Below are 21,183 nucleotides of genomic sequence, written 5' to 3'. Positions count from 1 at the left end.
TTCCTCGCGCTCCGCCGCCCCTCAGCCGCCCCGCTCCGCACCTTTCCCTCCCTCCTGGCCGCTCGCCCCTGCCCGGGCGGCTCCGGCTCTAAGCGCCGCTCCCCGCCCCGCGCCTCGGCGCCTCCCCCAGGATCCGGCAGGCGGGGGAAGCGGAGCGGCGCGGGGGGGAATCAGGGCGCGCTCCATCCCCACGGCTGAGCCACCGCCGCTCCTTCCCCATCAGCCACCAGCACGGAATGATCCTCCGCTCCCAGCCGGGCTGTCCCCCTGGCCGGCTTCGCCGCTCCCCCATTGGCTTCCACCTCCCCTTGCCCGCCCCATTGGCTCTGGCCTCGCGTTGCGGCGTCGCGGTTGGTCGGGAAGGACGTCAATCAGGCCGGAGCCCCCGGGAGCGCCCGCCTCCGCAGTTATCAGGTTAGTGTTCGCCGCGGTGCTGGGGCTCGGGATTCCGAGCGGAGCTGGTTGAGCCCTCAAAGTCCCTGACCGCGCTGGCTTTGGGGGGGTCCACATCGGTGTCACTGCACGAGCGGAGCCGGGGACAGCAAGCGACTCCCGCCAGCCACGGACATGGACATGAAGAAAAGGATCCACTTAGAGCTGCGGAACAGGACGCCCTCAGATGTAAGCAATGCAAAAAAAAAAATTAATAATAATAACGATAATAAAAATCCATCCCACTTTTTTTTTTTTTTGGTGGGGGGAGAGGGATGCATCCCAACCCCGCGGCGCTCGGGGAGGGGGCAGCGGCGGTGAGGGGGGGGCGACGGGGCCGCTGCTGCTGCCCTTGAGGTGCCTACCTGTGTGTGTGTGTGTGTGCGGCGGGGCCCCCCGATTTGGGGGTGCCTGGAGGCGCACGCGTTGTGGTCTAGGGGGAAACTAGAGGCTGTTCCTGACTCTGCCGGTGTGCGATGCCTTGGAGGGTGCTCGCCGTGCATTAAATAAAAAAAAATAAGTTGCTGCTCCTCTCTCAGCGTGTTTAGTTGGCAAATATTTGTACTGGGTGCTGGGCAGGGAGAGGCAGACAGGGACTGCGAGTGAGTTGAGAATGGTTTAGTTTAAAGTGCGTCTTCATTTCTTTGCAGTGATCAGGCAAGAGAGACTGGGGAGCCATATTTGTAACTTTGTAGTCCTCATGAACGCGCCCTTTCTCTCTCTCTCCCTCTCTCCAGATGCTGAGAAGATAAAAGAAAAGAATTTTAAACCAATGCTTAGCGTTTTTGGCGATCGGGTATCGCCGCCGGTAGCGCGAGCGTTGAATAAAAAAAATATTGCAAGAAATAAAACGCACTCTCCACCCCCTTCATCCCCACACACGCACAAAAAGGCTGGATGTGTGCGTGTGCGTGTTTTTCTGTCCCTCCACCCCCCCTCCCCGCGCCTTTCCCCGGGGCCGGACTTCAGGTTGTTGTTCCGCGTCTCGGAGAATAAACGAGAGAGAGAAAAACTTTGTCAGGACAAAAAAAAAAAAAAAAAAAAAAAGGCGGGGAGGGGGGGGAAGGGGAAGGGGGAAAAAAAAGCCACCCCAAAAATGAGTCGGTGGCGGGGGGTGCCCGGAGCCAGGCGGGGCGCGAACTCGGGGCGCGGGGAGGCGGAAGGCAGCGCGGGGAAGCCCCCTCCTCCCCTCCCCGCCCCGCCAGGCCCTTGCATAATGGCCGGGCAGGGCGAGGTGTGCCCCGGCCCCGCCGCGCAAGGGGAGGAAGGGGGAACGTACCTCTCCGGGGGGCGCTGGGGAGAGGGCGGAGGCGAACCGGCGGGACGCGGCCCCGCGGCTTTTCGGTGGCCGAGCGCGGTGTCCGAGGGACAAAGGCGGGGCAGGTCGATGGAACCTGCTCTTTAAAGTTTAAAAACTCCTGGGCGAGGAGGAGGAGAAGGATGGGGGGGGAAGGAGGAGGGCTCCCGCCACCGCCGCGGCACACGCCGCCGTCCCCGGCGGGCGGTGGGGCCCGACCCGGCGCTGCGCGGCCCGCGAGAGCTCATTGTTCGGGCGCGGGGGGCACAATGAAGCGAGCGGGCCGGTAGGCGAGCGCCCCCCCCGCCCCGCCGAGCCGCTCCCGGCCCCGCGTTGCCAGCGCCACACCACAAGTAGGACGCGGCGCCATGTTTTTTTTCTTCCTCCCCCCCCCCCTCCTCGCTTCTTCCACTCCTCCTCCTCAGCTGCGGCGGAGGGAACGAGCGGGCGCGGGCGGCGGCTGTGCCCGCCGTGCCGTGGAGGAGGGGGAGCCGCCCGGCCCGGCTCGCCCCACCGCCGGCGGCTCCCGGTCTGGCAGGTCGGGGGTAGCAGCGGTGTGTGGAAGTGCGACATGAGGCGTTGGCGGAGGGGCTGTTCCTGCCGGCGCTGCGACTGCGGCGGCGGGGCCGGGCGGAGGGGCGCCCTCTCCGACATGACTGCCAGCCGCCGGGGCTGCCATTTTGTCGCCGCCGTCGCCGAGCGCGGGGCGGGAGGAGGCTCGTGACGACCACAGCGGGACGAGCCAGGAGGGTAAAAAGCCGCCGCTCCCCCACCCCCTTTATTTTTATTAGTTTTATTATATCTCGTGGGGGAATTGGGGCACAGGCCGCCTTCGCGCCCCGGCCTGCCGCGGGGAGCGGGCCCCACCGGGCCAGCAGCGCCGCCGCACCTGCAGCCCCGCCCGGGCGGGAGCGGGGCCGGGGAACGCGCCTTCCCCCTGGGCAGGGCCCTGCCGAACGTAGGTCTCAGCTTTTGGGCCTCCTTTTTTCTTTCTTTTTTTTTTTTTTTCCTTAGTTTCGGCTGATTAATCTGTAACTCCTGCTACTGGAGGTTTATTCACCGTTTTAAACAGACCTGCCGTTCAAAGGCTTGATCCGCAGTGTGTTAGGTGTTAAACTGGACTTTTTTTCCTCTACGCTTGGATTTTGATCAGGTTTTGCTCAGTTCTGGCTTATGCCAAAGTTGGGAAACCTCTGATCCAGTGGGAGTTCATTGTAACTCAGAAATATACAGTAGTTAGTTGTAAATAAGGCTTATTTAATCTGACACTTTTTACCTGCCAGCCTTTACCTGTGTCGATGGTTTCTGTGTGTCAGTCCTGCCAAGGTAGCAGATGTGACCCCTCAGCTGTAAAGCCAAATCTTCCTGATTTCATATGAAATGGGAGAGAGATGCCGTTGGGGAATGGTGTTTGGTTTAGACTCCGCTTTGTAAAGCCGTTGACTACAGATGTGTGCATGGACGTTTGCGTGGTGGAGAATTCAGCATACGATTTGAAGTCTGTTGCTCTAAAATACCTATTAAAATAAAGTTTGGCTAAATCCAGCTAGTGCTTTAGCTAAAATACTTGGAACTGGAGTTTAGAAGTTATTCCGATGCCAGTGTCCTTTATTTATGGATTTTAGTAAGTGTTTGGGTATGAGCAGGATGGTTCTGTAAATTGTTTTCATTAGTCTCTTACAGCAGTATTTCCCCTTCTGTGGGGAATCATTATTTCCAAACTTTCAAGTGCAATATAAATAAATCTTGGTGAAAATAACAGTGAATATAATTGCTTTGAAGCTTCTACCCAAATGTGCTCAAGTCTTGTGGTATGTCTTGTATTTAATATATGCTGATATCAGAGTGTGCGGGATCAAAACTTTTTGTGAATCAAAGATAAGAGGATGTTGATAAGGTGTTGTGGTTCTTTCTGTGCCTATATTGATATCTTATAGTTCGATCTGGCCAATACAGTTGTTGTGTAGAATATGGTGCTGCTGTGCATCTGAGCGAGCTAATGCCAGCCCTTAAATCATATTTACATCTTGGCTAATAAAACATAATATAAATGTCTTGAAGTGGGTTGTATAGCAGCTGTTTCTTCCTTTTCTTCCTCAGCCTTTTTTAGTTGTCTTTTTTTTAATTCTCTCTCCATTTTTATATCATTCAGTGTTGGTGTGAGGTCTGGGATTTTGCTGCTTGAATTTTTTATGTTTTTTTTTGTGTTGTACAGCCAGAGTGGAGCTTGTGCATCTACTTTCTCCCCAGATAGTTCAACTTCTTTTTAAATGGCCACTTACGATAGTGCACTTGCTGTAGCTTTTGTCACTTTGCTTACCTTATCAATATGGTTTTCGATTATAGTTAACTTCATGCTTGAAATTGGCCAAGTACAATTATTTTATGTGGGTTTCCCCCAGAGCCATCACCTGGTAGCAGTGTAAGTACTGACCTTGCCTGGGCACGTTTGTGGGTGTTCTTGTTTAATTCCCATCGTAAACTCATTAGTAAAACGCAAAGACTGTGAAACAAGCTCCATGCTAAGGCTCTTCTCAGCCCTGGGACGCACAGGTAGGTTTTTGAAATTACACACAAAACTCATCTTCCTTGGTTTAGTGCTACCACGCCAGTTCATTTAGTCTGAGGATTTAGTGCTTTAGCAGCTCGAAATTGGGACAGTGGTAAAATACTGACTGTAGCACCAGGTATTTCTTACAGTTCTTCTATGTTGCACTTTAAAACTTACTCGTTAGTCTGATTTCTGTCTGTTTTTCTGTAGATTTTAACACTGAAGGGAGATTCAGTGCAAGCATCTATACAAAGCGTCTTGCAAATAAAGAATATGAATAAAAAGGCTCTTCTCCCCTAGCTAGTTCCTTGCTGTGATACTTGCAATAAGAGTAAATAATTTAAAGTGATACGCGTCACTTAAAGACCTGCATTTAATAAAATACTTTGGTCTTGTGTATGGGTGCAGATACATAGTTTTTTATTTTCTGCGGGCTGAACGAGCTCAGAATGGGATGGGGATGCACTGTTGGTTTGCAGCAGAGGGGGGTACGGTAGTCTTTGGGGGGCACGAGACCAGCACGTACAGACTGCGGTGTGCACAGGTTATCGTGGGTGACAGCGGATGTCTGTGCACAGGGTGTTGCTGACTTTTCTGCAGCCTCCCCAGGTGTGTGTGGCAGGTGGCATTCGTGGCTCTGCATTTCCAGAGGCAAGCCTCTAAAACAAGGGTCCTGTTGCGTGGATGCTCATCTGGGAGGGGTGGCAGCCCACGGAAATGAGGCTGGAGGAGGATTGCGATGTGAGAGCTGTCCTCTCTGAAATTTAGGCTCGTTTCATGGCTGACCAGAGGGGTATTTGGCAAATTCCCTTAACCTGGACCAAGTTTTAAAGCATATTAAAGGGGCAATGAACTTAGAATTGAAAAACACAGTATATGGATTTAAAACTGGTTGCCTAACTTTCCCATTTCTTTGTGGTTCTGCCAGAAAGTACCAACCGTACTTTTTTTTTTTAAATACTCTCCTCTTGAGAATTCCCTTTGACCAGCATAAAGCGCAGTCACAGTTACTAATTTTCCTGTATGATTCAGGTCTGTGTCCCACTACTGGCGTAATAAAAATGCTGGGGTTTAGTTGATGTGTTTTAGTCCAGCAAGAAACACATCTCCTGAAGAAACGAGGGTTCTTATCCTGCCCACCAGATGAAACAGTTGTTGAAACAAGGAAAAAAAATAAAGCTTCTTAGTGCAAACCTTCCAGGGTTAAGCATAGCAGTTATAATGCATTCTTGGAGCAGGATTTGTATGTTGTGTATCAATAAATAGAATATACTTTTCTGCCGTTCTGTTGGAAATGTGCGCCAAAAGCTTTGAGCGTTTCAAGATACTATTAATCACATGCAGGGATATAGGGCTTTTAAAATTATTTATCTGCATTTAAAAAAAAAATCAGCAATGCCTCTTTAAATGTACATTGAATGGTGGCAAAAGTATCCATGGCTGTTTTCTTTGATGTTTACATCCCGTAAGACTGATGTTGACTGATGCTTCCCACTTCATATATTCTGTGGATGACTCCCCCCATCCTCCTGCCATAAAGGTAGAGGTGTTGGTAAGGTGGAGAAGCCTGAAAATGGAAAAACAGACCTGTGAGACATGCCTGAGTATGATGTCTTGAATCTTTTTGGACTGTATTAAAAGTAAGGGAGGGTTATGGGAGTGGTTGTGGTTTGCAGGCCAGGATCCCAGGCGCCTCTGGAGTCCCAGTGCTGTGCTGGGGGGAGCAGGGCGGGACGAAGGGACGTCCCAGTCCTTGCACCCCACTGTTCGCTGACAAAGCGCTGAGCTCCCTGAACCAAACCCTGTGTCTGCAGCGAGGGCCGATTCTCAGGTGGGGACAGAGCAGCGATGGATTTGTTGTGCTTTGGAGTGATGGGCACTTCTCGGCTATTTCTGTGACACTGCCAGACTTGTTCTGTGTATAATTTTTCCCTGTTTCCTCTGTTGCTCTCTCCTTCAGACAAAATCACTAGTAAATATGTAGTCTGTGTTTTCTGACTAGGTTGCTAAAATCAGTCCTGAAGCCCTTGGGTATGTAAGTACAACCTTTGAAACATTTCCAGAGGAAGAAAAAAACCTTGGTGGTTTGCCTTTACACCACTGTGTAAAAGTTGTGCTCTCTATCAGAGCACTCACTTGTCCAGTGACTTGGTCTGTTCAACGCTTTCCCTTCAAAGCCATAAAAAAGGCTGGGAAAAGCTTACCTTTTGCAAGTGTGATTGGCCAGTGTGTTCTATAGCAGCCAGCATCTTCAGAGACTGCTTTGTATATTAAATATGCAGCTCTTAAGTTTAGTCTTAATTTCAGTGTAGTGTTTCTTTTTTACGTGGGTCTCTACATCAGCCCTTTGCTGGGGGCAAATCAAAGTACATGCTACTGAACAAACCGCGCGGTTCAGCTTAAAAACGCTTAAAATTTCTCGCCGAAGAATTTTCAAACTAAAGGTGCAAGGCAATCTTCTGTTCTGCTTCTGTTTTATTCAATAATAGCTGGCAGTGAATGAAAAGCACTTTGAATGTGGTGTCAGGTGCTCAGTTTCTCAGACAGAGAGAAACTGAGGCATAGAGCAAAGTCCTGGTGTGCAGTCCCCCACAGTGACAGAGCACTCTGCGGGTCGCTGCTTCCATCTGTAGAGAAGAGAGAAGCAAGCAACGTTATTGTGAATATTAAACTGCATTTAATGCAAAGGTCAAGCAATTTAACCACTTAGGTAGTGGAAACAATCTGTGTACAGAAACATTTGGAGTTTTTACAAAGTTATGCTGCTCACAGTAGGAACTGAAATGAAAAGTAGCAACACGCTTTTGAATGAAACAGCTTTCCATGTCACCGGGGTGTGTTCTGGATTGGTTAATTAGCGTGTTGCTTATGCATATGGCTACACTGACCCTTTTCAACGTGTGAGAGTGTATTTGTGTGACTCATGGGCTTCTTTGGTTGGGGCTGTTATTTTTTGAGAAAGAAAACGGTAGATTATTCTTTCTGGAAGTTTTTTAGTACCGGAGATGCCTTGTAATTAGATACGAGTGTAAGACGCAGAATTGCCAAGACTCTTCACCCTTCTGCCGCTTCTGTATTTCCCTTGGACCTTTAGTTTCTTTCAGAACAGAGCAAAGGGACGTAAAATTTGTTGGAGCCATATGCATAGCTCTCAGGGTTGATAGCTATACTATGTAAAATATTAAAGGTTAAAATGAATTTGTTGCTATTGAGCCACGTTTTTTCTGAGCTGTGCGAGCAGCCTTAAGCTGTCTCTGAATACAGAGCAGCTTTGGTTTAAAAATCCCCACAACAGCAACCAAATAAATAAAATAGGAAATTCTTTCTGTTTATCCTCCCCTGCTGTTGTCCCTTTGCCGGGGTAGGGGTGACGCAGGAAAACGAAGAACACTAATTGTGCTCATCCTTGTGGGAGTTATTGTAAACAGAGCCCAGCTTAGGGGAGTTGAAAAGGTGGCATTAAACTGCTGTTTCACTGCATCACTTTGAACTTGGTGACAGTGACTTAACAAGCTGTGACGCGTGTCCACAGAGATGTCCATGTTGTCACTGCATCATTCTTGGTCCCTCAGCAAATGTTTTCATGCAGTTCCTTGGTTGCACCCTTGTCTGGAGTAAATCTGAATTTCTTCATCATGTGATAGTTGGATCAACTGAATTAAATACCAAGTGCTTGGTAGGGTGTAGCTTACAAACGTGGAGTAAACCTGTGTGAGAACCACGGCGTTATAGTTCAGAGCAGCATCAGTGTCCCTGCATGTCCATGTGACTTGGTAGGGGAAAAACGTGAGAGGCACCAAAACTGTATTAAGTGATACTAGATGCTCAATTTGGGGCTTCTAAAACCCTCTGCTGGAGCATCCAAGAGTATTGGTGGGAGTTTCCATGAAAGAGATGAAGAAGAGGAATTCCAATATGAAAGTTCGATGGGTTTGCATCACTTGGAGAAACCGTAGCTGAATTCTGAGGTCCAGCAGTAGTTTTACATGACCTCGTTGCAAGAATTTGGAGTTCCAGCTTGGTCGAATGGATATAAAATAGGCAAAAGAGGTAAAAGTGGAGCAGGTTGCTGTTGAACGGGACTGTGCTGGATGCTGTTTTGTTCAGCAGTTGTGAATTCCTGGGGACCGAAGGGGCTGGTTGCAGAGCACTGGTGGAAGGGAACCTTTAGGGGATCCCTAATGAAACGGAAGATCTTGGTGTTAGGTTTATGGTTGGACTCGATGTTCTTAAAGGTCTTTTCCAACCAAAATGATTCTCTGATTCTGTTCTGTGATCTGCCTTGAATGCAGGTGGCAGATAACATGCGGTGCTGTCTTCATTTAAAAAAAAAAAAATAAAATCGGTTCTTCAAGTTGGTGACATTTTGGTGACCACCTTCAAGCAGACATAGCATCGTGTCTTTGAGCCTTCAGACCAGCTTCATTAGCCCAAGGAATTAAGTAGGCCGCTTGTTGAAGCATTTTTTTGGCCTGGTCATGTTCCACATAGTATCTGAAATGGAAATTATGCAACATTTCACTCATTCCAGTGGTACCTTGGGGGAAGCTTGTAAAATTGAGCATGGAGAACATCGTATGCTTCCCACCACTGTGGAGCTAGGCTTGAACGATGGGCTGCAGCAAGGCTTGGGCATTATCTTGAGCCTTTTCACACCCACACCTTCCCCAACAAACGGGAATATCGTGACTGTGGAGGGCTGGCTTCTCCTAAACTTTGCTGCACAAATGAAGTGGAATAGAAACCCAAGGAGATCAATTTCTGGTCAGGGATCCCCAAATCTGTGAGTACAGATCTAGAACCCAGTCTGGGAACAGAAGGAGCCAGCTCCTGGCAGTAACGGTCAGTCTGTACCACGGGGCGATGCAGGGCTTGGCATGGACTCTGCAGGCTTTTGAGACCAAAAACCCCCAAAGACACAACCCCAGGTGTCTTGAAGAAATGTTGCTGCATCTGGGAGAGAATCAAGTTGTCTCTGCTTTCAAAAGGAATTCGGACTTGTTTCCACTTACCACAACAGGCTTCCGTTGCTCTCTCCTCCCTTCTTTCCACAGCTCTGCCCTCCTCCAAATGAAATTTCCATTGGGTTCAGGGGTATGAAGGACTTCTCTCAGTGCTCCCCTGGATCACCTGGTTGGGAGCAGTGCAAGACAAGAGTTAACACCCTTGCCTTTAGCTGCCTTATTCCATGAAAATGCCACACGGTGGGATGTTCCTGTCCTAGGGGTACCATATGCAACATACACTTCAAAAGCATCTGGTCCATTGTGCTGAAAATGAGATGTTACAGCCTTTGCTGTTCCTGCTTGTAAAGCCAGCAGAATGGTGTTTGTACTTGTAAATTTTGCCTTTTATCTTTTAAAAGTGATGTTCACAGCTGTGTCCTTCTGTCACCTTGTTAAGCTGTCAATTACAGAGCAGGGTTCGGGAACTCGGTCCCAAGTTCGTGGGTCTCTGTTCCCCAGGGGTTGTAGTCTTTGTGAAGTAAGAGACTTTGCCTTTTTACATGTTACAACAAAAATGTAGATTAAAGGTTAAGGTGATAATGTGTGCAGCTTAGTAGTTATCTTTGTATAATTATATTCTATTGATCGTGGATGTGTTGATAACTGGAGAGTGTGGGCCCTCATGGAGAGGCAGAGGAAGGTCTGATGGGAACCCTGCATGGTGAGTCCCAGATGTCACAGAATCACAGGATGGTTTGGGTTGAAGAGACCTTCCCAGCTCCCCCAGTGCCACCCCTGCCATGAGCAGGGACATCTTCACCAGCTCAGGTTGCTCAGAGCCCCGTCCAGCCTGGCCTGGGATGTCTCCAGGGATGGTTCATCCACCACCTCTCTGGGTGACCTGGGCCAGGCTCTCACCACCCTCAGTGGAAAAAATTTCTTTCTAGATGTCACTTGTGGTGACTCCCATGAAATCTAGTGGCTGCTCACACGTGGTTGCCTGTACTTAACCCAGGAGTTGGTTGGAGTCCCACAGTGCACCCCGTGGCTATTTTAAGGACACCATATATGCATTTGGGAGCACAGCATAATGCATTGACTGTACTAGGAAACAGATAACAGCCCCTGGTTATCAAGCAGGTAGTAATGCAGAGTGTGTTGTCATGAGGAGGTATGGAGGATGCTGTCATGCACAATTAACAGAGATGTGATGTCATGTGCTGAAAGCGTCTGGGACCATCAGAAATAGAAACTGGGATGAGCAGGGAGAGCAGTTCCGAGGTGTGTGGGCTGGGGAGTTTGTTGGAGAAGCAGCAATCTACTTGCTTGTATGTGGCTGCAGAAAAGGGCTGAGAGCAGCAAGCCACAGCATGCAGCTGGCGCAAGAGCGTGGGGACACCCAGGGGCACCTGCTCAAGGGGATGGTACCCACTGGGTGGGGGACAGGGACAGGAGAGCCCTGGGGACAGGGCAGGACATTGAGCTGGGCTGTTGGGAGCTGTACGATCTGTAACATCCCCGGCCGAGCACTGGTGGTGCCTTATCGTAAATGCTATCGGAGATGTGGTTGTACACCACGGGAACCAACCTCACCAGCTGCTCCTGAGGGTTTCTGCTTGATATTGACCTGCGGGTGCCTTCTTGGCTGCTGGGTAAGGGTTGCGGTGTTATCTGGGGTGGTTGGTTACCGATGGCATGTTGCTGTTCCACCCTTTCTCACCATGGAGCGGTATTTTTGGGAGAGGGAAGAAAAATACAGCTCGTGGTTCATCTTGTGCTAGTCCTTACCTTGTACTAGCACTTACTCCAATTAGTGCTTTGATTTGCTTATGTGTTGACCCTGTAAACTTCTGCAAGTTGGATCTTCCTGTCTTTGGTGCAGCTAAACACAAATTAGCTGAGGACACATAGCCTATCTCTCCAAACGGATCATCCTCCCTAATTCTGGCGGTTCCTCTCTGTGTCTGATATTCTGGAGACCGCAGTGCGATACAACTAAATGAGTTCAGACTGGCTGAGACCCACTCATCTCCTTCAGGTATTAATACATGACAAGACTCGGAAAGCGTGTTCACCGGGGCTGCTTCCATCCGGCAAAGGTTTATTCTGTGTTTTGGTGACAGAATCTGAGGAAAGAAATGTAAAAGCCGTATCTTAACTGTGCCTTCTCAGGGAAGTTAGTAGATGTTTGGAGAGTGATTCAGGAGCTGGAATTTTCCTTTAAGATTACAAAGACTTCTGAAAAAAACAAACGAGGAGTCGGTTTTTAGCCCTCCTGTCATACGTTCGTGGTAGTGAGCTGGTTTAGATGGGATGCAGCTTTACTGCAATCACCTTCCCTCTTCTCCCCATCTGTGTATAGATATGGCTACATGGTCACAGCCCATCGGGGCTGGAACGGGCCTGGACGTGGCCCAGCGGCCCCACACAGGGGTGAGGAGAGACCCTGGAAAAGTGCCCTGTGAATTCCCCAGCGGGCTTGGGGGCAATGCCCTCCCCAGGAGGACAGTGTGGCTGCTGAAGCACGACAGCATGTTTTTGGGGAGGAGATGGGAAGTGAGAGTGGGGTTCTCAGGACTGCAGGCTGAGGGGTTATGGGCAAATAGCTGAGACTAATTTTAGTACTTATTGATGGTAGTTTTTATTGCTTGTAGTGTATGTGAGAGAATCGGATATGGTGCAGCGAGTATGCACGTGGCAGCAGAGTTGGGAGAAGCCCCGTGAGCCCAGTTCATCCTCCTTTTGCACATGTGTGTTTTCTACAGGGTTCTTAAATCTCTTCAAACATAAAATCATCTTAATCCTGACTTTAATTTTACATTGTGGAGTCAGGCTTTCTCAGAAGCGACTCAGCGTGTTACTGTAGCACTGACCACATCACTGAGACAACGCTGCTGCGGTTGTTCTTGCGGGGTGTTCGGAGCCTGTTGCTCTGCCGCTTCCTAAACGAGCCCTTCGATTCCACCAAGCATTCCACCCCCTGCAAACCTGACCGGTTTTATACTGTGAGAGCTTCCCATTAGAGCTGGTATCTTGGTACTGGTCTTGGCAAAGGAGGGGATTGCAGGTCTGTGTCAAAGTTTTCTGGAAGGTGGAGAGGAAGCAGCAGTCTTGCGCTAAAAAGAGCAAACTAAACGTAGAAGACAGTTGGCTCTCATGCCACTGTATTTTTTTGGTTTTTTTTTCTTCTACATCCGTGACTATTTCCAGCTCCCCCTCAAATCTCTTTTCCACCCCCAGAAAGGCTCTGTCTGGTTTCCCATTTGCCTCTTCTCCATCCTTGGGAGGATGCAGCGCTGGATGTCCCAGCTCCAGGGTGAGAGCAGATGCCGGTTCTTTCTCAGTGTGGGGTTTAGGTGCAGCTTAGCTCTGTGCCTTTGGTCTCCTGCATAACTCGGAGCTAAAACCGACCCTAAACTATGCTGGCTGCTGCGAGCATTTCCCTCCTGCCTCGCTGCTTCATCTTCCCGTGCCCGCTCTTGCAAACTTCCTTTGTGAGGAGGATAAGGCAAGAAAAAACATCGGGGCTGTCCAGCTGTGCACCACCACGGGCTCTCATTTGCCGTCCTGCCCCCAAAACGTGTCCATAGGTGGGTGCTGCTCCCTGGCTGGGGTGATAACTGGGCGGGCAGGGGCCTCTGGTGCTGCTGGGTGAGGAGACAAACGGGGAGCGGAGGCTCTGTGCTCTGGCTTTGGGGTGGAGCTTCTTTATTTTACCTTTTTTCTTTTTTTTTTGGCGGGTACTCCGTGTGTGTGTGAAGCAGATGACTGAGAAAACTCTGTATTTGTTCCCAAATGTATCTCACTGGAGGTTCGTGATACTTAAATACTGTTACAGTAAGAAGGTACGCATGTTTGCATTTAAAATGATTTCATGCTGTCCAAATTTAATAGCAAAGAGGATTTTTTTTTTGTAGTTCATCTTGGGGGTTTTGTTCCCCCTCAGTGGAATAGACATATGTGGGATCGGGACTTGGATCTTTGTTTTTTTCTAACAGCCTAAAATTCTTCTGGAAGACTTTTGGGTAGTCATTCCCTATCATAATTCTTCTAGGAAAATTGTAGAGTCTTGGAAAATGTATTTCCTGTCTAACGCTGATCCTCCTACTCTCAATGAATCACTTGTGCTCTCATGTTGCTTTGGGCCGACTTCCCTATTGACTTCAGTGCCTGGGATTTAATTAGAAATCTAGGGATGTTGTTTGGAGCTATAAAGCTACATAGGCTGCTTCTCTGTGCTGCGGGATTACAGTAATAAAAAATTAAGAAAATTAAATATTTGCATATTAACTGTCCTTGGTGTGAGGGGAAGAGTTGCTTCGTGTTCCTGCACACACCGCTCTTGCAGGTTTGTTTGATCCTTGGGGTAAAGCAGCACCCTCCCCCCCGCCCCTTTCCAAACCTACAGACAAACCTCAGGCACGGGACGGGGGCTGTGGTGCATGTGGAACGATGGGTTTCCTGGGTATTTTATAGAAGAGAAATAAACTCTAGAAATTCTCTGTTGATGTGAACATGTCTGTATATTCCCTGAATGGGTGGGCCCACCCTTGGGGTGATAGTCCTTGGTGACAGAGCTTCCCTGGAGCCCCACAAAACCGTGTTGGCTGCTGAGGGACCAAAATCCTGCAAGGCCGACCTGGCGTTATGGTGAAAAGGAGCGGTTTTATTCAGGGTGGGGTGTGTTTAGCATCTCTTTTGCATCAATGCTGTTGGTTTGTGTCTGTTGAAGATAGCAACTGCAAAAAGAGCGGTGTTCTGGTTAAAAAAAAAAAAATCCCAACAAAGCCGTGCGGCCTGTGAGTTGTACACAGCAGTGGGGCCGCCCGGCTCTGGCTGTCCCGCAGGTCCTGTGCTGCTCGGGGACGTGGGGACATTATCTCCACCTCTCCCTTGCAGCCTCCCTGCTGCAGAGGGGCCAGTGAGATAAGGGCTGCGCTGAGCGCTCACCAAAACCTGGCTTAGGGTCCCCAGAACCTCCTGCAGGTCTCAGGAGTGTCTGAGCAGATGGTGATCTCTCCGCGCTTGAAAAGCTCTGATAATTTTTGCATGCAGAGAGAAGCTGTTGTAACAACTGACGATACGTTGTAATAGCACACGAGTTGTATGGAGTGTCAAAGTTGTAGGTTAGTTTAAAAATAAATAGATTGTTTTCCTGTTTTTTTTTTTTTTTCAGTCTGATTATTGCTTACTTTTACCACGCTACTTATAACAACCAAATCAGTTAAGCCAGGATTAATTTTTTGAGCTGTCTACATCTTTTATAGAACAACACACAGGTGGGCAGTTGAGGCATAGACAAATATCTGTGCTTCTGAGACACTGCTAACCGCATCAGCAAAAGGAGTCAGACGCTCAAAATAACTTTTTGCATACTTGCCACTTTACCGGAATCCCTTTCATTTTTGCCTGCTCCGTGTCGTCCTTTGTTTGCAAGTGAAATCTTCATGTTTTCCACACAGAATGTCTTATGCGCATCTTGCTTTGTTGTCTTTCCAGGTTAAAGAACTTGTTCTTGACAACTGTAGGTCGTACGAAGGCAAAATTGAAGGCCTCACAGATGAGTTTGAAGAGCTGGAATTCTTAAGTACAATCAACGTAGGCTTAACCTCAGTGGCAAACTTACCAAAGTTAAACAAACTTAAGAAGGTAAATAAAATGTCCTATGCTATATCCCTCCTTCTTTGCACTATACTGCATGTGTGAAATAGCTGTTTGTATAAAAATGTCAGTTAGCTGGCCAAACTGCTTTGTGGTACATGTTTGCACTAAAAACTCAAGATGTTTATGTGCCTTTTAGCTCGAGCTAAGCGACAACAGAATCTCAGGAGGACTGGAAGTGTTGGCAGAAAAGTGTCCGAACCTCACGCATCTAAATCTAAGTGGCAACAAAATAAAAGATCTCGGTACAATAGAACCTCTGGTAAGTTGCTGAAACCAAACCCCATTTTGTGAGGAGGCATTTCAGGCTCGGAAGGCCCGAAGCAGCTTGCAGTGGGGCGTTTCTGGAGCTTATCTCCGTGGGCAGGTTGCTGCGGGCTCAGCCTGGCCCGGGGCTGTCCCGCCAGCCTGGGCACTGCTTCCCTCTAGCGGCTTCCACCGCGGCCTGGGCTGGATCCCAGACACTCTGCTTGAGCTCGGTGTGTTTTTCCCTGAACATCTAAAAATTCTGTTCCCTAAAATCATAGCATGTCCTGAGCTGGAAGGGACCCACAAGGATCAGAGTCCAACTCCTGTCCCTGCGCAGGACAACCCCACAGTTCACACCATATGTCTGAGGACGTGTCCAGTCTCTTCTCGAACACTGTCAGGCTTGGGGCTGTGACACCTCCCAGGGGATCCTGTTCCAGTGTGCAGCACCCTCTGGGTGAAGAATCTTTTCCTCATGTCCTCACCCAGCTCCCAGCTCCTTCCTGCTGCTCTCCATCCCCTGCTCACCCTCCTTGTGCTGCTTATTGCTGAGATCAAGTTTGTCAGGTTGCAGTTCCAAAAAGCAATTCTGGTCATGCTGTTTTCTAGTTCTTGCTTTGTGTGCCCTTTGCTCTCCAAAAATGAAGAGGTTTGGCTCCTGCTTATTTCCAAAATACTTGCTGCTAAAATGTCTCGGAGCAGTTCTCAGCCGGTCCATCTCAGCTCTCCTTTCCCCCAGCAGAAGGGAAGAGCAGAACCGTTAAACTCACAGAGCAAACAGTTGAGAGAAAGGATTGTAACTGCTCCTGGTTTCAGGCTCATTGTTTTCTTAATGCCACTGTGCTCTACATGGTGAACTTCAGAAGGAAGGTATTGCTACAAATCCTCAGCTGCTTGTGCCTTTGAAGTGCAGTGGGCAATGCAGACTACCAAAAAAAAAAATATTCAAACCAGGAATTGAATTCCTATTGCATTTCTAAGCCTTTTTCTGTTTTTCAGAAGGCTAAGGTACAATCATTAAAGTTTTTTGAAATATCTCTTAGCAAAATTCTTGTGTCCAGAGTAGTCTGTTTCTTTTTCCAAGGAGAGGAGTAGTTTAAATACACCTGGCTGCTGGCTCTGATATCTTGCCTTGTGCTTTTGGGGTAACTGACTGGACTATTCTTTATTCTTAGCAGCATGTGTAATTTTGCACATTGCCTCTTTCCAGACTTCAGTCCTCTACTTGTGAGATGCTGAATGTGAGAGAGAGGATTTTCCCCTCTCAGACACCAAAGCAGCAGTGGCCAAGCATTGTGGATTTCTGTTCCATGCCAGTTTAGTAGGCAGAGACCAAGACAACCCTTTCTTTTGTTATGGGAAGCACTTGAGCACAGTAACTCCGGCTGCTGTTGCATTCTCTGCTCGATAGAAAATTATTGTGACACTGAACTTCAGAGACTTTTCTTTCTTTGCAGAAAAAGTTAGAAAACCTGAAGAGTCTAGATCTTTTCAATTGTGAGGTAACCAACTTGAACGATTATAGAGAAAACGTATTCAAGCTCCTCCCGCAACTCACATACCTCGATGGCTATGATCGGGACGACAAAGAAGCACCGGACTCTGATGCTGAGGGCTACGTGGAGGGCTTAGACGACGAGGAGGAGGATGAAGATGGTATGTGAATTGTGCTATTTAGTGTACCTAAGTTAAGAGATTGATATGCTGCCTAGTACATTTTGCTTCCAGCTCTGACTTGTTGGCAGGAGAAGGGTGTTCTCAGCAGCTCCTTCCTGGCTGATGTAAAGGAGAAGTACCTCAGTGTCCTCTGAAGGAACGAGGGGAAAGGAGATGGGCAGGGCCTGAAAGAGCTACTTTCTCAGTCTTATCTCTAGTGAAAGACCGGGACGATAAAGAAGCGCCGGACTCTGATGCCGAGGGCTACGTGGAGGGCTTAGACGACGAGGAGGAAGATGAAGATGGTACGTGAATTTGTGCAGCTTTGCGTGCAGTAGTTGGAAGGTTGATGTGCTGTGTGGTATGCTTTGCTTCCAGCTCGGGTGTTGGCAGGAGAAGGGTGTTCTCAGCAGCTCCTTCCCACTGATGTGCAGCAGAAGGACCTTGGTGTCCTCTGAAGGGAGATGGGCAGGGCCTGGAAGAGCTGCTTTCTCAGCTGTACCTCTAGTGAAAGGCTGGAGAAGAAAGGGGCCAGGAGGAGCAGTAAGACAAGCAGAAGGACACTGAAAGAGTTCAGGGAACAGTAAACCCCGGGGGTGAGGATGTGAGGGAGAAATAGGTGAGAAAGGACATGCTGTGGTTTTCCAGGGAAGGGTGAGCAGTTGTAGAGCCTGGTGGAGAAGGATCGGGTGGAGAACCAGATCGAGCATACAAAAATGTATCTGAGTCAAGGAATTTGGAAGCTAAGGCACTAGCTGCTCTGTGGGGACAAAGTGAACCGGTTGGTATCAGGCAGAGAGGAGAGTGTGTGCTGGAGCCTTTCTGGGTCAGGTCTGTGACAAGCACTAATGAAGCAGCAACTTTTTAATGTTAGGAGAACACACGGTGGGTCCCACCATGCTGTAGGTGCTGGTCTGGCTCCGTGGCATTAGTGTACCCGTTAGATGAGGATCTGGCTGAGTTTGGGGAATTTGCTGGGCTCTCCAAACCCAGCTGCACAGCAAAAGCAGAATAGCTGGACTTGCAGTTTTCCCCAGAGCGCTGGTGAGGGGTGAGTGCCGCAGCAGGGCCTGGCAGAGCACGCGGCTTCCGCAGGGACAGCTTCAGAGCACGAGTCTGAGCCTGTGTTCAAATGCATGAAAAAAGCTCCATAATACCAGTCCTGCAGCATGGCGGGGGGGGGGGGAAATCTGATTTGTTGCTTGTGTTAGTTGCATTGAATGTCTTTCCTCTTGAAATGAGATTGCAGACCTCAGGATGGATTGTGTGACCCTTGAGTGTTACTCTGGCAGCGTCAAGATGAGGGGTGTCCCCTGGGGAGGGTTCCCCATGCACAGTTGGATTGGAAAGTTCTGCTGCCCAAGTTCTGGTGGGAGCAGATGGACACTTGCAGATGAAGAGCTGCGAGTGTCCCATGAGTTCGAAACCACGTATGAGAATGATAGAATATTAGTAGTGGGAAGTGGAGCAGCTGAATGTAAAGCGTTCCCGAGGCTGTCGTGACTTACTGCTGGGTCCCCACAGCCCCAGAGCGCCTCAGAGCATGCGGGCAGCTGCCGCACGGCCCTGTCACCAGGCTAAAGTGGCTCAGGACCACATCTGGCAGCTGCAGAGCTGCCTTTAATTCAGTCCTGCCCTTACATGAGGCTTTCGGTTCACTCCTTTTGTCAATAGGAGGTCACTTCTTGGGTGGAAATGTTGAAAAAAAACAGTAAACTTTCAATGTCTGAGTGGTTAATCTTGTTTGTCTGTGTAGAAGAGGAGTATGATGATGACGCTCAGGTAGTAGAAGATGAAGAAGATGAGGAGGAGGAGGAAGAAGGAGAAGAGGAGGATGTGAGTGGAGAAGAGGAGGTAAGGATTTATGCAGTTAATAATGGCTGTGAACATGCTCTAACTGGGAACAGTTGGGCAAGAAATGGACCAAAAGTTGGAGCATACTTGAAGCATGTGGTTGGTTTTTGAGGTGGGGGAGGTTTTGAGGCATCCCTGCATATGAGCCAGCTGCCATCTAGTGACCAGTGACGTGAAATCATTCTGTTTACTGGGCTCATGGCAAAAATGCTGTCAGGAACGTCCGCAGGGAAGTTTGTGGGTCCCGAGAAGAGCTGGGGGTACAGATGAGAGAGTGGTACGTGAATTACTGACTCGGGGCTCTCACGAGGTTCTTCCTTGGCCGTGTACGTTGTGGTTCCTCAGGACGCTGAACCCCATGGTGCGGTCCAGCTCTGTGTGGGGTGTGCTGAGCCAGCCATGTATCAATATTTAACTCCTGAATGGTTGATCAGTCTCTTCTCAATGGCACCAGCAGCTCCTCAGGCTCTGGGGATGTCTGGTTGTGTTTTAACTCTGCCCTCAGAACTTGTGCTGTCTCCTGCTGACCAGCCATCCAGCTTTACTAAACTCAGGACATCGTAACAAAATTTTCAGTTATGTATCAACGTGAGGTATAAAACTTTTCTCATTGAGGACTTAAATCTAGAAGTGACTGCTACGATCGCTTCTGATTTTCTGCAATAAAACTTGGGCCAGAGTCCAGTTATACTGCAGCAAAACTCTGCATTTATGTAAGCATGTGGGAAGTGTGTGCCTCTTTGTTCAGTTTTTGTTTAGGATGCTTCAAGGACTTTCCCTCAGTTGTAAAATGCTTTTGGACGTTGCCAAATTGTGAGAGGTCCTGCACTGAAACTGACTTCTTAAATTCTTCCTTTTATAATCCAGGAGGATGAAGAAGGCTACAACGACGGTGAGGTAGATGACGATGAAGATGAAGATGAGCCCGGTACGCCAGTAATCCAGTTTTTGCTAGAGATAAGAATAATTTATTTTTTTAAAAAGTAAAATACCATTTTGTAAAAAGCAGGCTCGTGTTTGTGTTCCTGCTCCTTTGGTAACAAGCCAGTTGCCAAAGCAGAAGCTTGTTGAACTTGTTCAGCTTCTCCGCAGTCACATAATCCAAGTTGTGTTTTATTTTCTAGATGAAGAACGGGGACAGAAGAGAAAACGAGAACCTGAAGATGAAGGGGACGAAGACGACTAAACTGAATAACCTATTTTGAAAATTTCCTATTGTGATTTGACTGTTTCTACCCTGTATTTCCCCTCCCCACACCCCCAACCCTTTTTTTTCTTTTTTTTTTTTTCTTTTTTTCTTTTTTTTTTCTTTTTTTCTGATTGTAATGTTGCTGTGGGAACGAGAGGGAGAAGCAGACTGGGTGGGCAAGGGAATAAAATACTATTTTTACTGCCACTCCTCCTCCTATTCATTTTGATTTTTTTTTCTTTTTGTCCCTCTCTTAGTCCCTGTAACTGCAATAGTAAGTATAAACCAAGTGGTAATTTGTTTCTTATTATTGGAGTGGATAGTTTGACATCTTTTAAGAAAAAAATAAGAGTTTCAAGATCAGTGGATGAAACCCCAAGCACACGTACTTTGTTCTGAGGCGGCTGAATCGCGTTGGCTGTTGGGATTTTTCCACCGCTGCCAGTGACTAAATCCATTGGGAGCGTGTTTTTGGGGGATGCTACGAATTTCGGCCACACGTCCCCCCGCAGCAACAGGGTGAGAGCGGCATTGTGACCTGTCCGTGAATGACTGCCATTTTCAGCCAGCGCTTTCCCTGCTTTTCTAGGTACCTTTTCTTTCACTCTTTGTAAATAGTGACCAAATGTTTTTGTTGGTTTTTTGGGGGTGTTCCTTTGGATCTGGTTTGTGGGGTGAATTGCAGTCCCGTTCCCTTTCCTGCCCCGTGTGTTGTGTGTTTTCCTTTCTGTTTTGGGGTTATATTTTTTTTTTTGGCTAGGGTATAGCCAATACACTGAAAATGGCAGGCATTTAAGTATATATATAAATATATATAAAAAGTGTTCCTAATTCCTGAGTTACTAGTGAAATGAATTTGACAATTGTAATAAAAAAATGTTTCAACCCTTTTAAATAAGGTGTGTACTATTTTGGTCTGTAATATATAACACCTAGTCAATTTTAAGTGATGAGAAACTACTTCCACTTGTGCTATATACTTTGAAAATTTTTACAAACCTAAATACAGGAGGCGGTTCCGCATGTAGGGTAGGAGGTTTCTTTTCATACACTCAAGCACGAGATACTAATACAAAATTGTATTTTCTTACCTAGTGGAAGTCAGTAAAATGACTGAAAATACCTAGTGAATGTACAGTTTTACTTTCATATCCCTCTTTAAAATAGCTTTAGAAGTGACTTGTATTTCCTAGTCAATATTTCATCTGTATAAATACATTTGCAACAGGTTTTGGTTTTTGGTTTTGGTTTTTGGTTTTTTTTGTTTTCCCAGAAGAGCCAAACTTTGAGTTTTATGTCTGTTTGTCATTGATGAATTTCAATAAATCTTTTTATACAATTTTTCTGT

At 47.9% G+C, this 21,183-nt stretch overlaps 2 protein-coding genes across 2 annotated transcripts in view; one reads left to right on the top strand and one right to left on the bottom strand.

Moving 5' to 3' along the window:
* The window catches only part of NOX5 (NADPH oxidase 5), a 46,406-nt gene extending 46,226 nt beyond the window's left edge, over positions 1–180 (bottom strand). The window contains exon 1 of the transcript XR_010475448.1: positions 42–180. The gene's annotated coding sequence lies outside the window, so the exon portion shown is untranslated. The remainder of the gene's footprint in view (positions 1–41) is intronic.
* On the top strand, positions 140–21,174 carry ANP32A (acidic nuclear phosphoprotein 32 family member A). Its single transcript, XM_013369961.3, has 8 exons — positions 140–621; positions 14,726–14,875; positions 15,027–15,149; positions 16,594–16,792; positions 16,999–17,097; positions 18,549–18,646; positions 19,514–19,574; positions 19,771–21,174. Exons 1-8 carry the CDS (start codon positions 568–570, stop codon positions 19,830–19,832), a joined length of 846 nt encoding a protein of 281 aa, XP_013225415.1. The 5' UTR covers positions 140–567; the 3' UTR covers positions 19,833–21,174.
* Positions 21,175–21,183: the final 9 nt, after the last annotated feature.

Source organism: Columba livia, chromosome 11 (genome assembly GCF_036013475.1).
Source record: "Columba livia isolate bColLiv1 breed racing homer chromosome 11, bColLiv1.pat.W.v2, whole genome shotgun sequence".
Classification (NCBI taxonomy): Eukaryota; Metazoa; Chordata; class Aves; order Columbiformes; family Columbidae; genus Columba; species Columba livia.
Note: the sequence above shows the minus strand (reverse complement) of the source record. Positions and strands in the feature narration are given on the sequence as shown.

Excerpts from the sequence above, each read along its gene's own strand:
- ANP32A (XM_013369961.3), top strand. The coding sequence starts at position 568 with ATGGACATGAAGAAAAGGATCCACTTAGAGCTGCGGAACAGGACGCCC. Across the intron at positions 14,876-15,026 it reads AGTTAAACAAACTTAAGAAG|CTCGAGCTAAGCGACAACAG; the intron begins GTAAATAAAATG and ends TGTGCCTTTTAG. Across the intron at positions 15,150-16,593 it reads TCGGTACAATAGAACCTCTG|AAAAAGTTAGAAAACCTGAA; the intron begins GTAAGTTGCTGA and ends CTTTCTTTGCAG.